This window comes from Coturnix japonica, chromosome 7 (assembly GCF_001577835.2).
Source record: "Coturnix japonica isolate 7356 chromosome 7, Coturnix japonica 2.1, whole genome shotgun sequence".
NCBI classification, from domain to species: Eukaryota; Metazoa; Chordata; class Aves; order Galliformes; family Phasianidae; genus Coturnix; species Coturnix japonica.
Genome location: NC_029522.1, coordinates 25434381 through 25448491, shown reverse-complemented (window position 1 = coordinate 25448491; position 14111 = coordinate 25434381). Strand labels below are relative to the sequence as shown.

The window sequence follows — 14111 nt, the reverse complement described above, 5'->3', positions numbered from 1 at the left end:
TGTAACTTCAGACAGCTTTCTGGATCTTGGAACAACTAAGGCTTTTTTTTTTCTTTTTTTCCTTTTCTTTTGGTTTTTGTTAGTTTTTATTTTACTGTATTGAATAACAATCAAAGATACAAGGTAGACAAGGGTAGAGAAGATAGCTAATTTCTTTTTTTTTTTTTTTTTTTTTGCTTATTCATATGATAATATGCTGCAGAAAACACACTTGTTAAGAAACAATGCAATCTGCAAAAAAAGAATCTGCAACCCAATCTGCGTTTCTCTATACTTCAAGAGAAAGTAAAATAAAATGCAACTGTTTTCTGAAGAGATTTTTACTCCTATACATGTTTGGTTTATTAAACATTCACATATTTTGCTCTTCAAATAGGTAGATGCTGTGCTATCATGGCTCTCTCCAGTCAAGAATGTCTGAAAGACCAGACTGCTTTCATACTTGGTAGCTTCCTCTGTGTTCCAGACTACAAAGCCAAAAAGGAGGCCTCAACTTTATTTTGTGTGAAATTTCTCATTGACTTAACAGAGACTTTTCTGAGGTGAATAAGAAAATATTAATGGATTATGTCCAGAATTATACTAATGGCTACTTATTGAACATGTGCGTCGCCATGCTACACTGCTTTTCCCATCCATTGTTCAGTTTGCTAATGCACATTGGCAAGTATGTATGTGCTTTATCCTCAAGTGCATTTTAATTTCAGCAGCTGATTGTTTTCTTTGAATGAAGGACACAATTATTGGCATTATGATGGCCCCAGGTAACATTAGACAATTGAAGAGCTAGGCAAATGAAGGGGGGAGCTGTCACACAACACCTGGACTGAAAAAGAAAAAAAAGAAAAAGAAAAAAAAACCATTTCCTTCCTGATTTCTACTAAAAGCTCAACAGACACCACTGCATCAAATCATCTCTGAAATACAACTACACTAAATTCAAGTTTTCTCCAAATTTTACTTTTATAATATCCAAACACACCTAAACGTACAAATGAACATCCAAAGCACCATGTCCAAAACAAATATAAAACAACTATCAGCAAACTCCAACAAAGCTTTAAACATACTCTTTGAAAGACACTCACAATGATGAGCTTCACTTAACAAAGGCATTCCTACCTTCAGATTTTAAGCCAACCTCAAGTTTCAAGTTTCAGTGAGGACATAGCTGAGATGGTATATTGATTCCTTGAATTGGCAGTATGTGGACAAAGGTGGCAAGAATAGCAAGTACATAATCCACCAGTTTCTTAGGAGAGGGCACAAAGATAGCAACATCCCTCCTGTTCTGTTCTTCCTTACTATGCCCCTGCCAGTTCCATTTTAATGGCCTCAAGCAAAATCTTTATACATGCATAGTATGGCATAAATACTCTTCTGTTTTAAAGTGTAATGTAATACTTAGAGTGCTTATAAAATCTGAAGTTTGAAAGCCATGATTTATCCCGCAGTCAATCTACATGAATGAAATCACCTTCTTTGAGATGTCATCAGAAAGTTATTCAGATTTTTAAAGTAGCAGATAAATGTATTATCACTGAAATATCCAGCCCACACAAAAAAGAACTTAATACCTAACAGACAAATTGACACTGAAATGAGTGCTAAGGTTTATCTATGTATTAAAATGCCAATACCAACAGTTTTAATTTTTTAATTATATTTTAAATTGGTAGTAAGAGGCCAAAATTCACATGAAACAATTGTCACAAAAAGCCAAGTCATGTAAAAAAGAGATATAATAATCAGTCAATATAAGGTCTATATTTGTTAAACTAATGCATATATTTGCATTTGCAGATTCAGAACTTCACATTTTGAGATGATGATTAATCTTGTCAAATAAAAAAAAAACAAAAACAAAAAACAGAAAACAGTAAATTAATTTCACAGACAATATACTTTTAGTCTCTAAAATTTAAAGCTTCAGACATCAAACTATGAATATTGTATTTTTAAGTTAAAATACAAGAGGTCTCTAGAACACAAATGACAAATACCAAGTACAATCTATTCAGATTTTAAAAAAAAAACAAAAAAACAAAAAAAAAACCCAACACATTCCATTAAAACAAACAAACTGAGTGTATCTGATGCTTCTAAGGAAATTCAACTGGAAAAAAAGTATTTATTTTTCTAAACCATATGTATTTCTTCCCATTCAAAAAAAAAAAAAAAAAAATCTGATTTGCAAGCCAACTATCACAGTCTTCAGGCTTTTCACTGTAACTTGTCACCAACTTGCCAAATCTAAATGCACTTGCTGTCCACTTAGACTAAAATTCAAAGACTGAAAAGCAGCAAGTTTTCCAAAGTATATATTAAAATTCTAATATAACAGAGTAGTGACACCACCTTTGCACAGTGAATTGCATACGTGTCCTCAGGTCTCTTGATAAATAACATTTCCAATCACACTTCCATTTTATCTGTGTAACTGCAAGAAGAATTTGGTGCTTGCTAAAAATATACAATTTAAGAGGATACATAAGAAGTAATTTCACCAACTATTCTAACACTAAACCCGAATCTCAAACGTAACTCATATAATGTCATGCAGTCAAAACTGAATTGCTACGATTTGCAGTTTTACAAACAGATGTAAAATAATGGATTTACAGAGACATGGTATACAAAGTAACTCCCCGCCCATCAAAAAACAACATCATTCCACATAAGCTTTTCATAACTGCCATAGCTGCTGACAAAGGTCAGAGATACTTTTTAATCACTACAGCAAAAAGTTGCATGCTGTCAAGAAACTCAGATGAAGACATGGGTGTACACCTAAAAAGATCTGAAGCCCAAGCAATAATAGGTATTTATACTACCTCCAAACCTTCAGGGAGTTTACAGAACCCAAAGGATAGGAGATGAGGAAGATACAGAGATGAGATGAGCCTGTTAGAGACAGACACAACAAAGACAGAGCAAAATGAAGAAATACAAAGATGAATGATACAGCTTTATACATACAGATTTATACATTTTATTATGGGTACAAGGAAATATGGAAAAGAATAAACATCTAGTGAAAATGTTTTTAAATACAGGTTATATTTTAGCTATATAAAAATCTGTAGATAATATATTTTGAGTAAAATACACACGTTTGAAAAGAATATTAAGTAAGAAATAGTGTACTAGATACTTTAAGCTAGAATTAACTAACAGTGGGCCTGCCTGAACTGCAAGGAAAGCAGGAGTAACCCATCTGATCCAAGATCACCACTGGTATGGCATTCACTGTGACCAGCTCCTAAAATGAAGGAACTTGTTCACATACCTAGAAATGCCTTCCTTCCTTTTAAGAGGGCTCCAAGTAATGCCTCTCTGTCTCTATATAGTACTATTGACATCATCTAAATTTCACATGCTGTAAGCTAGTGCTGGCATAAATACTTGACCTAATGATTAGAAGAGAGAAGGAAGTGAAAAACACCACTGGAGAATGAGTAATTTAGACTTATTTGGATAGTAAACCATACTCTTCATAATCAGATGTCAAGCACAGACTTGCACAACTCCATGCGTGCTCATATTCTCACAAACAATGAAGTCCAAATTAACCAAACATGCCAACCAAAATAACTTTAAAAAGAGACTGTCAAAGTAAATTGCTCCAGCAACTCATTCAGACCCTTAATTTAACACGCCACTGATTTCTTCAAGGCTGTTCAATAAACAGCTTCTTAGAATTTCAAAATTTCTCAAAATCAAACATTATCTGTAGTATAACAGAGTTTTTACACTAATAAGGAGTTTGTTTAGGTGCCAAAAAAAGAACAAGTCAGAATATGTATAAACATTTTAGAGAAGTGGAGAGGCTTGTGAAGTTATTTTTGCATTCCTGTAGTACTAGTAGAAAGGTGTTGCATATTTGCAATTGTCTTTGTATTTTTAGACCATGTCATAGGAATTTATCAAATACCAGTGTAAAAACCTTGGAAATCCCCACAAAAATAGATAAAATTGCTTTTCAAGTCCAACTTTCTATACGTAGTTTAATAATCACAGAGATTCCTATTTTTAACCTACCTTTCCGAGTATTTATGCTAAAATTACTGCAATCCTCTATTTGTGGTATTTGGTGTCAAGTTAGGCTTTAAAAGAAAAAATATATGTATTTTTCCTGCTCTTATGCCAAAATTGACTGTCACTTTTTTTTTTACTGGAACATCAAAAGCAGGTTTTTAATTCTCACAGTTTTGATGCTTAATGAAAAAGTGAAAGTTAAACACAGCATGGTGGCATTAAAAATGCATGGTAAATCCATAGCACTCTGACATCTTACTCCTGCAGAGGATGTGAATAAAAGCCATTGTAAACAAAAGATAATACTACTAAATACAAAGCAAATTAATTAGATAGTTTGACGCACAGTTAAAGAAAGGGAAAACAATTGTGGGAGTATATTTGTACAACCATCTTCCAGTAAAGATATCATAGCAGACTAACAGCAACACAGCCATGTATGCAATTTAAGGTTATATCTTCATTTACAGACCTCATTCTTAAACATCTGGAAATGGAGACACTGATAAACTACCATGGGTAAAGAATGTGGACAAAGAAGGGGTTTTCCATCTTCAGCAGTACCTCATAGTCTGCATGGTAACTTCTCTGAACCATTTATCTCACAAACTACAGGCTATTGAGGAGTGTTATCAGTTAACCTGTCAATACTAAAAATAAATTTAACCAAACTGAGAATCTCCTTACAGCCAGAAACAGCAACTTTCTCTGACTCATCTGAACATGGAAAATTAAATGGTTCTTAAGGGTAAATGCATCTTTGGGCTGTATGTTCATCAGTACTATCTTTCTACATCTTTAATTATAAGGAGAGGGAACAGCACCACTGCTGCTAACAATACATGAAACATTTTCTGTTGAACATACATTCTACACAATATTTCTGCACAAATAGGTATAAGTAGGTGGAAATTATGCCTTGACTGGATTGTACCTGTTTCTTCTCAGAAAACAAAGAGGTGTCTCACAGCATATGCCTGACAATAGTATTAGAAGTTTATAATTCTCAGTTTTGCTTTTTTTTCAAAATTTACAAATTTAACTCATTTTTACTTACTTTCACCTGACCCAGAGTTGTAACAACACATTAAGAGCTACTTGTATACATGTTCCACAGTAATTAGAAAAGAATTATGTTGCTGCAGTGAGTATAACACTGTAGGTGAACTCTAGTATTTGGGTCATGAGGCAAGGACAAGAGAAAATGTCCAGAAAATTTAATTCCTGCTCTTGATCAACCTTGTAATGACAGCAAAGTTCCTGAAAGATATGCATCTCAGCATAACATCTGCATTATTTATGTGCCATTTATTGTGGTAGGTTACCCAAGCCAGAGAAATAATTACCAACATGCCAGAAGAGGCAGAAGTCCACATGCTTCCCATCCCTTCACTACTGCAGCACTGTGGAAATAGTTGCCTATAAAGCCCATGAGATGCTTATCAGCTGTTGTCTTCAAGAGAAAAAAAGAAAAATTATGTTTCTTTGGAAAACTAAAAATTTAGACTGAACATTTATTTTCTAAGTGTTATGCCAGTTTTAGTACAACTTAGATAACAAAATAAGATCCCAAATTTTTAATAGGTCAATGGATGAAAAGAGTGAAATTTACAGTAAATTAACCTTTCTTTGTTACATTGTAGGGCCATAATCTATTTTGAAGAGGACAATGAAGGAGAGTCCCTAATGCACAGTAGCACTTACAGAATGCATGGAGAAGAGCAGTGCTTCAAACTGATTAAAAGACATCCATGTCCAAAATGACCCTTTTTGGAAAGCTCTGCTGCAATTTAGGTAAAAGGCTGAATTATCTTTGTATAAATGTTCCTAAAATTATTTAGATTTATTTGGCTTCTTTAATCTTAATGTAAATAACATTATGAAAGCAAGTGATAGTTTGAACCAGGAGTACTGAGGCACCTATACAAAAGCACACAAGGTGGAATTGTAGTTTTTCATCTTGCACAATAAAGAAAAGCAAATGAATACCTGTAATAATACGCCTCCCTACTTATAGGATCACTCAACTGCTGAGTATGTGAAACTCGTTTTTAACATGCTGCCCTAATTCTGATCAGAATCTATTTCTCTGAAAATTAAACAGAGATAGTAAGGTACACATAAAAAAAAAACTAGGTAAAACTGAGAAGTTTCTGGATTGAATTGCTGCATCGGTTCCACTAATATATAAAGAAAGTTACTGAAATTAAGCTCATGATATTTTCACAGTTTGACCCAAGGGGTCTTTTTAAGGAGATCTATTGCATACTTGTTACATAAAAATTACTACAGAAAGTTTGAGAAGCGCAAGCTTCCGTCTTTCCTCCCATGGAGGAGGAGGAATAGGATTACATTTCTTTAGTGTTATTACTGAATACTTAAGGCAATCAGTAAAAGCTGAATAAAATCAATAGGAAAGTTTTATTTTGAAAGTCGCATTAAAGATGGGCGATCATACAACATATTTTTTCCTACTTTTGTGCATACATACATACAAAAGCTCATATCCTCAAAAAAAAATTGAAATTTTGGTATGACAAGTATGATTCTATTTCATATCCTCTTCAGATGAAATTGTACATTTTCTTTTAGGTCCTACAGCATTCCCTAGGGAAGCAGCTAGATTTAGAAGTATCTACTAGAAATTTACACAGCAGCGAATGAAACTAATAAAATGCTCTTGAAATCAAAGACAATGTTATCTTTGTATAGACAGCCCCAAGTTTCCAGACCAAAACTCATTATGATACTTTCAGTCTCCTCCCATTCTACACCTCACAGCATACACATTCCTCTTGCACCCAACTTCTCTGTGCTGTGGCTGCTTCCCCAACCTTCACGCCCCACCACCAAAGTTGCAAGTGAGCTCAGTACAGTCCTGAACAAAGACACAACAGGACAGACTGAGAGTTCACTATAACAAAGGCAACTTTTGGAATAAGAGTTGCTAATTACCATCCAGTGGTGCTCAGTCTAAAATGTCCTGGGTATTGTGATTAAACTGGATAGGGAGGCTCAGCAATTCTGTAGTGCATAATGCCAGCAAGTTAATTGTAAGTATCTGCAAGTTTCATGAGACATGCCTGTTTTTAGGTAAATAAGAGGCAATAAGAAAATATTTTCTATAGTTATGTATAACAATAAGCTCATAAGGGCTTCTGTAAAAGTGAGTATGAAAAAAAGTGAATATTTTTCTCTCTGCAGACTTGCTCATTCACTTTCATAAACATAATTTTCCAATTAGTGATTTTCTGAAATAATTATGAACAGCTCTTCTCTCCCCAGCCACGTCTGAAAATAATTTTCTCGTTTTAAACCCGCAAAGTCAACTATGAAATTTGAAATACTCAGCATACAGTGCCAAGCATCTACTCAAGCAGCCCTGTACTGGGAGCAATATCCCACACAAATTACATGGGACAGAATGCCACAGCGACAAAGTTTACCTTGCCTGCAACACTTGAGCTAGTTCAGCTGGACATCTCTGCATATCACTGAGTTGTTCCACATATTTGAATTTCAAAGTTAAACAAGCGTGTTACTAAATGCATAAGAGGAACCACTCTTACATATAAAAGGTTCTATTTTTATACAGGAACTTCTCAGAGCATAATCACTGAAGTTCAAACTGTAGGCACAAAACACAAGCAATACTGTACAGGTAGACATTACTGAAAGTTCAAAATGCAAAATAAAGCAACACGTTACCATTTTTATCCATGGAATGTGGCTCAGACTGCTTCTTTCCAATATCAGCAAAGGATCTCACAATCGGGATCCTATTGCTCAGTTTCTTCTGGTTCTGATGGTGATGCTGTTTCAGTAATGCTTCATGCACTCTATGACGAACATCCTCACTGAGCTGCCCAGAGCCCACCTGCTGGTCCAGAATCATATCTGAAAAAAAACCAAGTATGTAAGCATAACAAAAAAGGGGAAAGACAAAAAAAAAAAAAAAAAAAAAAAAATCATTTCAAAGAAGTTGCAATAACAAGTTAGTATGCTACAGATACAGATAAATCAAAGGCACCTGTTCCTTTGTCGCAACAGAATTCAATGATATGTTTTTATCTAAATATGTTTCACTCATTGAAAAATAATAAAAAATAAAAGAAGGTATTAATAAGGTATTAATATAACAAGGTCAGTAACTCAAAAGCATAGGAAGTTCCCATGCCAAGGTCACCTATGTAGCTTGGAAATCATTCCCAAAACATTCCCATATGGAATACCTTTAAACAACAAGTATTGTTGTAACATTATGCAAACTCTCCAGGCTTTCTGTGCTCAACAACAAAGGTGTGCAGATGTTTTGAAAATATTTAAAGAATGTTCCTCTTGGATATTACTTTATACCTTGTGGAGCCCTTCTAATCCGGGACACAGGTTACCTTTTTATTATTATTTGACAACTGTCTTCAACAAGATACAATACGTGGAATACCCAGCAACATAGTTTAACTCATTCTATTAACTGCTCACATACCACTTCTACTAACATCAAAATCTCTGAGACTGGTTGTTTCCTCAGTAAGGTATCCTGACTTTCATTAATATGTTATTCTTTCTAGTTCTTTAAAAATGATTCAAAAGAAATTGGAGGTCCACACAGTTTCAAGAATGCTTTCTGTTACAATACTTCATTTACATAAAACATATGCAACATCTGTAAGTTTATTTCCAAGGCAAACTTAAACAAGTTACTGTACTAACTCAAATATAATTCCTCATCACCTGAGAACAATTTACAAGGGTTGTGAATTAAAGCATCAGGATAGCAGAACTTCAGATTAGTTCCAGTATAGCATGGCTCACCTGTACAAGCCCAGCACAGCAAACCACATCTATCCCATCCCTAGGGTCAACTAAGACCTAAGAGCAGGTTGGCTGCTTGCACTTGCCACAGAGATGGCTATTAGACATCACAGCTTCCTTGCAGTGGGTACTTCACAAGGACATGCACTTAGAGCCATGTGGTGTCATCCTTGTTCCAAGCTAGCATGAGCAAGAAAACACTAGAGTAACAGCTCTCTGTCTGTTTCTCTAGGTTCACAGGATGACCATCAGGTCATAAGAATACTTCAGGCAACTCCCAAGTAAAACATGGAGTAAATTTATAGAGGAAGGTGCATATCTTTAGTAATAAAATACCTTTAAAGTCAAACATGTAGCACTTAAAAGAAAAGCTACGCTGAATGTCCCTTCTGCAGCAATGAATAAACAAACATGATCTGGAGCTCTTATTTTTGAGCAGCATACCAGACAAAGAAACCCAAGCTCTGCATTCCTGGGCCTATATTCTTCTGATATGTTGCTACTGACAGTTTACAGCAGGAGAAACTGAACTCAGTGTGTAACTGTGAGGTTGCTGGTATTTAAACCCCTCAATCTTCCAAATTTTATAACTGCGGTTGCAGGACAAAATGAGAGATTAATGAATAAATAAATAAATAAATAAATAAATTCATGGGTTTTTCTGTATGTCATGATTGCAATGACAACTGACTACAAAATCTAATTTAAAAGCTAAGGTTTGTTTGTTTTATGCTTATTTTCTTTCTCTTAAAGATGAGGAGAGGAAACAACCATAAAGCAGTGCTTCATGCAGGACATGCAAACGAAATGCTGTCTTTTATCCTAATCTTCATTAACGCATACCCCATTACACATTTCCCTAGTGTGTCAAGCACTAAGAGGTATAGCAAACTAACAATTAAGATTCTTGGTCTGCATTTATCATCCAAGACCTGATTTTGGTGTTTACAACAGCGATTATAAATGAGCTATTCTAAGCCTGAGGATTTAGCCTGTTCATCTAAAGAAATAAAGTGCTCCATTGCACTGAGTGCCAGATTCTATTTTCAGCTCTACCTGAATTTACTTTATTCAACTTCTCAGCTGAATTATTTGAAAAGGAAAGAGGGACAGCAACAAATGTCCTTGCTCTTCAATTTGGAGACTCTTAGTTTGAAAAGCAGACTAGCATGTTCACAAAACATCACAATAGTCAAGGCTAATATTTTCAGCTTGAAGCTCAGAGAGCAAGAAATGTTGTAACAGAGCTATTCTATCATCCCACAGTGGATGCTACCAAAAGAACACTGCAGTCATTATAGGAAAGGTATTTTGCATTGGTATGTTGAACAAGAGCTATGAGTGACACTGGTTCTACATATAAAGAAAATGATAACTGAGATTGACTTGTGCAATCTAAAATATTCCCAAACTTGCTGTTGACATGGGAGAAAAACAAAAAAATACACCATACAACTTAAATGCTGGTGAGAAATGTATAGCTTACACACAAAGGAACAAAACCTGAAAAACACTTCTCTGTGGAGGTAATCACAGTAAAGCAAGCTGTAAATCAAACAAACACAAAAATCTGTGTAAGTGAGAAGGTGAAAGCTGAACAAAAGCCTGGTGGAGGGTCAAACTGAGAGAAACAGATTGCTGACAGGTAACTCAGTGCTTTGTTTCAGTGTTTGTAATAAAAGCCAAATTTACCATAAAAGCACTGACAGAAAGATAGTGAAACGTGAGCGCTGCAGCTGAAACAAAAGAAATCAGTGAAACAAAATCTGAACTGAAGTTGGTTTGAATAGATAATTATAATGGAGAAATATAGCTTTGAGCAAACAAATACCAAAAAAGACTTGTTCAAATTAAAGCTTAACATGATATTACTGAAACCAATAAAATTGCACACGTGGTATGTAATGCCCTGAGTTGCTGAACAGAGTCCAGTGACCTCAATCACAAGATTAAGCTGTTACACAGATTGAAAATTCGATTGTGAGAAGCATACACAAAAGACTGCTTGGGGGAAGAAAAAAAAAACAGTATATCTGCACAGAAAAGCATGGGAATATTTAAAATTATACTTCAAAAAATATTAAAATATTTCTCAAAATAAATAGAACTTTCTAATAACTCAAATGTACACAAGTCATCAAAGCACCACCAACTAATTCAGGGGGTACAGTTCGTATTTGAAGAGGTTTGACATTTGTTCACAGTACACTCCACACAACTACAAGAAAACGCAAGATCTGTGATTCATGATTTAGAGAACGCATTGTCATTAAAGGCTGGACCAAACAGTTTTTGAACCAAATGATACAAAATGGTGTCATATGTTAAATGGAAGAACCTTTTTGGTTCATTCAGTGATTACAATTAAAAAAAATAAAAATAAAATAAAAAACAGATGGTAATTTGAGAAGCTACATGGTTTCAAAGGAACTAAATGAAAATATCAAAAGAGAACATTTTCATCTGCCAACTTGAACAACACAGTGAAGCTGCTCTCTAATGGTGCAGTCAGATTCTGGCAAATATCTCCTCAAGAGACAAGTTCCAAAATAAACTGTTTTGATTACATAGATTTTTCAGACTTCCTTTTAGCATATGTTCTATACAGAAGTGATCGATAAAATATTACTACATCAAATGTTCAATGGAATTCCTTGTGTATGCGGCGCTAGCATACTCATAAAGGAGTCACTTCAAAGACATTTTTTAAAAAACAAGTCACATTAAGAAAAGAAAAGCCTAAAATATACTTAAAAGTACATTTTTAACATGATACATTTCAGAAGAGGAATTGAGCCGTTATCAAAGAAAAAAACAAAAAAACACTGCATAAAATTTAAGAACAATTTGAGAAACGTCAGAAATTAACATGCTTTTTTTCCCTGCTTGATTACAATGTTGGAAATTCAGCTCAGGAGACTCTACTGTAGTAATATTTTGCCTGTGAATCCAACATCATAAGTATGAATATGCTCTTTATCAACAAAGAAAATTGGATGTCTGTCCAAAGAAATTTTCAGCCTTGTAGATTAAGTCATTTTTAATAAGAGTTGGAATGAGAAAGAATCTAATCAAGAATGGACAAGCTGGAAGACAGGATGATTTAAAAATTCTCACCATATCACTGGTGCCAAAATATTTTTATGCAGAACTATCAGAGTTTCCAGGGATGAAATACAAAATGTTCTGAGAGCCATACAAACAGTATAAAAGATATTTTCTCAGCTGTAGATTTTACTACAAGCCCATCAAGATCTTAAAATGCAGACTTAAATAGAAGAAACTTTCAAGGGCTAAGCGCTGGAATTTTATGCTTTAGTGAATAAGCATTTATAGATTAAAAGCCTTGACCACAACAAACAAGAATTCTTTGTCTCAATTTAGCAGTGTAGATTAAGTATAACTCTTTCAAGGATACAAAGACGGGTACTGCATATACAGTATAATTTGAAATTGGAATGTAGCCCAGATAGCAAGATGTTACCAGCAATACAAATACATAACACACATTTCTCCCTAAGATTTAAAATCAAGTAAAAAGAAAGAAACTAAATATGAACAACTAATTTAGTTGTTCTTAAAAGGTAAGATTAAATATAATAATGCAGAAAGTTATCAACAGATGAAATTTTAAACAACAACAACAACAAACATACTATTGAGCTGTCAATCAGAAGCACAAGAACTGAGGTTAATATAAGGAGTGAAACATTGAAAACAGTTGAAGCCAAAAGACTCAGAACCATTTCTTTCAACTCTAACATTCAGGAATGTCATACACAGTTCAAATAGATATCAACTCCAGTGTAAAAATGTTTCAACTGCATAGCACAATACATAGGATTATATCTGTGACAACTACTGACATGAAATAGCAACTTATTAGAAGAGATGGGGAAAGATTTCCTGAGAGATCCTGCCCCATCTTCAGTTCCAGAAGTAATTTATATGGAAAAAAATAAATAAAAAGAGCAGACTATCTATATGGAATTCTCACATTCCTAATTTATCTAGCACATGTGTCTGTGTCATGATGGCATGCTTGCCACTGCTACCATTAAGATCATTCCTTACACCCATGCTGCCTAATTTGCGCCTTTGTAACACTTTGTTAATACTGGAGAGAAGAACCTCATACATAGCATTAAAGTAAGAAATTGCAAAGCAACATGCTTGAGGAAGAAAACTACAACACAAACAATAATAACAGACAAGAGCAAATAGAATAGTAATGTCATTTATAAGAAAGATAAAACTCTTTTTAGAGTTTTCAGAGAAACTTAAGACAGAAGAGGAGTAATTTATAGTATGATTTGCTCACATTAAGAGTCTGCTGAAAATTTGCTAAGAATTGAATTGGCAGTGGAAAAATTCCTTTCTCAATTACAAAACCCCCTTGCAAACTTTATCATTTTATCATAAAGGCATACCTATCACTCCGATCTAATAAAATAACCAACAAAATACACAAACATCTGCCTCAGCGTGAGGGGCTTACGAGTTTAAAATGCATGCAGTAATTCAGGAAAGTCATCTAAAGCTTCCTCTCAGAGAGGGAAAAAAAAAAAAAAAAAAAAAAAAAATTCTAGCCAAAAAAGAAAAACTTAGATATCCTCAAAGCTAAACTGACTCAAAATAGTATTACAGAAACTCATCCAATTTTATACCAAGGGACAACTTACACCTGTTATGAATTTCAATCCACAATTAGTAGTGGGAACTTGGAGTTCTTGGACATATTAACTAAAAGCAAAACAAAGCAAAACCAACATGACTACAACTCATCAGGTAGTAAGAGACTATAAATATATATTTATTTTGATTTCACCGTATAGAATTTTCCAAATGGGAGATAGACAACTTTGCCAAAGTTATGTTTTTATTCCAACAATCCCTGCATGAATAAAAACAATTCTGGAAAGAATCTTAGTGACTACAGACGTAGGTGAGTGACTTTTGGATTAAAAATTCTAAAACTCAAGCTTTAAAATTTTAGCGCACTATTTAAGTAAACAGTAATTAAAAAAAAAAAAAAAAAAAGTCTAGCAGCTGATCTGAGCACTTCTGGATTTTGGAAAAATAAGGAAACCATTAAGCAGCATACTGATAAATACCTCTGTTCATGCAATCAGCTGCTTTTTGTCCTTCATGTTTATCTGCTATCATTAAGAAGAAAAAATTTTCAGCTCTGATTCACAGCCCATGATTCATGTGAGAACCAGATCTCAGCATACAGTAGAAACCCACACAAGTTTCTG

The 14111-nt window shown here is 34.2% G+C and overlaps 1 protein-coding gene across 6 annotated transcripts in view; it reads right to left on the bottom strand.

Moving 5' to 3' along the window:
- SLC4A10 (solute carrier family 4 member 10) overlaps positions 1–14111 on the bottom strand; it is a 136882-nt gene that overhangs the window by 43630 nt on the left and 79141 nt on the right. For all 6 annotated transcript variants that reach the window (XR_001556649.2, XM_015869083.2, XM_015869079.2 and 3 more), the window contains exon 6: positions 7747–7935. Coding sequence is in view for 5 of the 6 variants with exons in the window: in XM_015869083.2 (XP_015724569.1) it covers positions 7747–7935 (189 nt within the window). In the remaining variant the exon portion in view is untranslated. The remainder of the gene's footprint in view (positions 1–7746; positions 7936–14111) is intronic.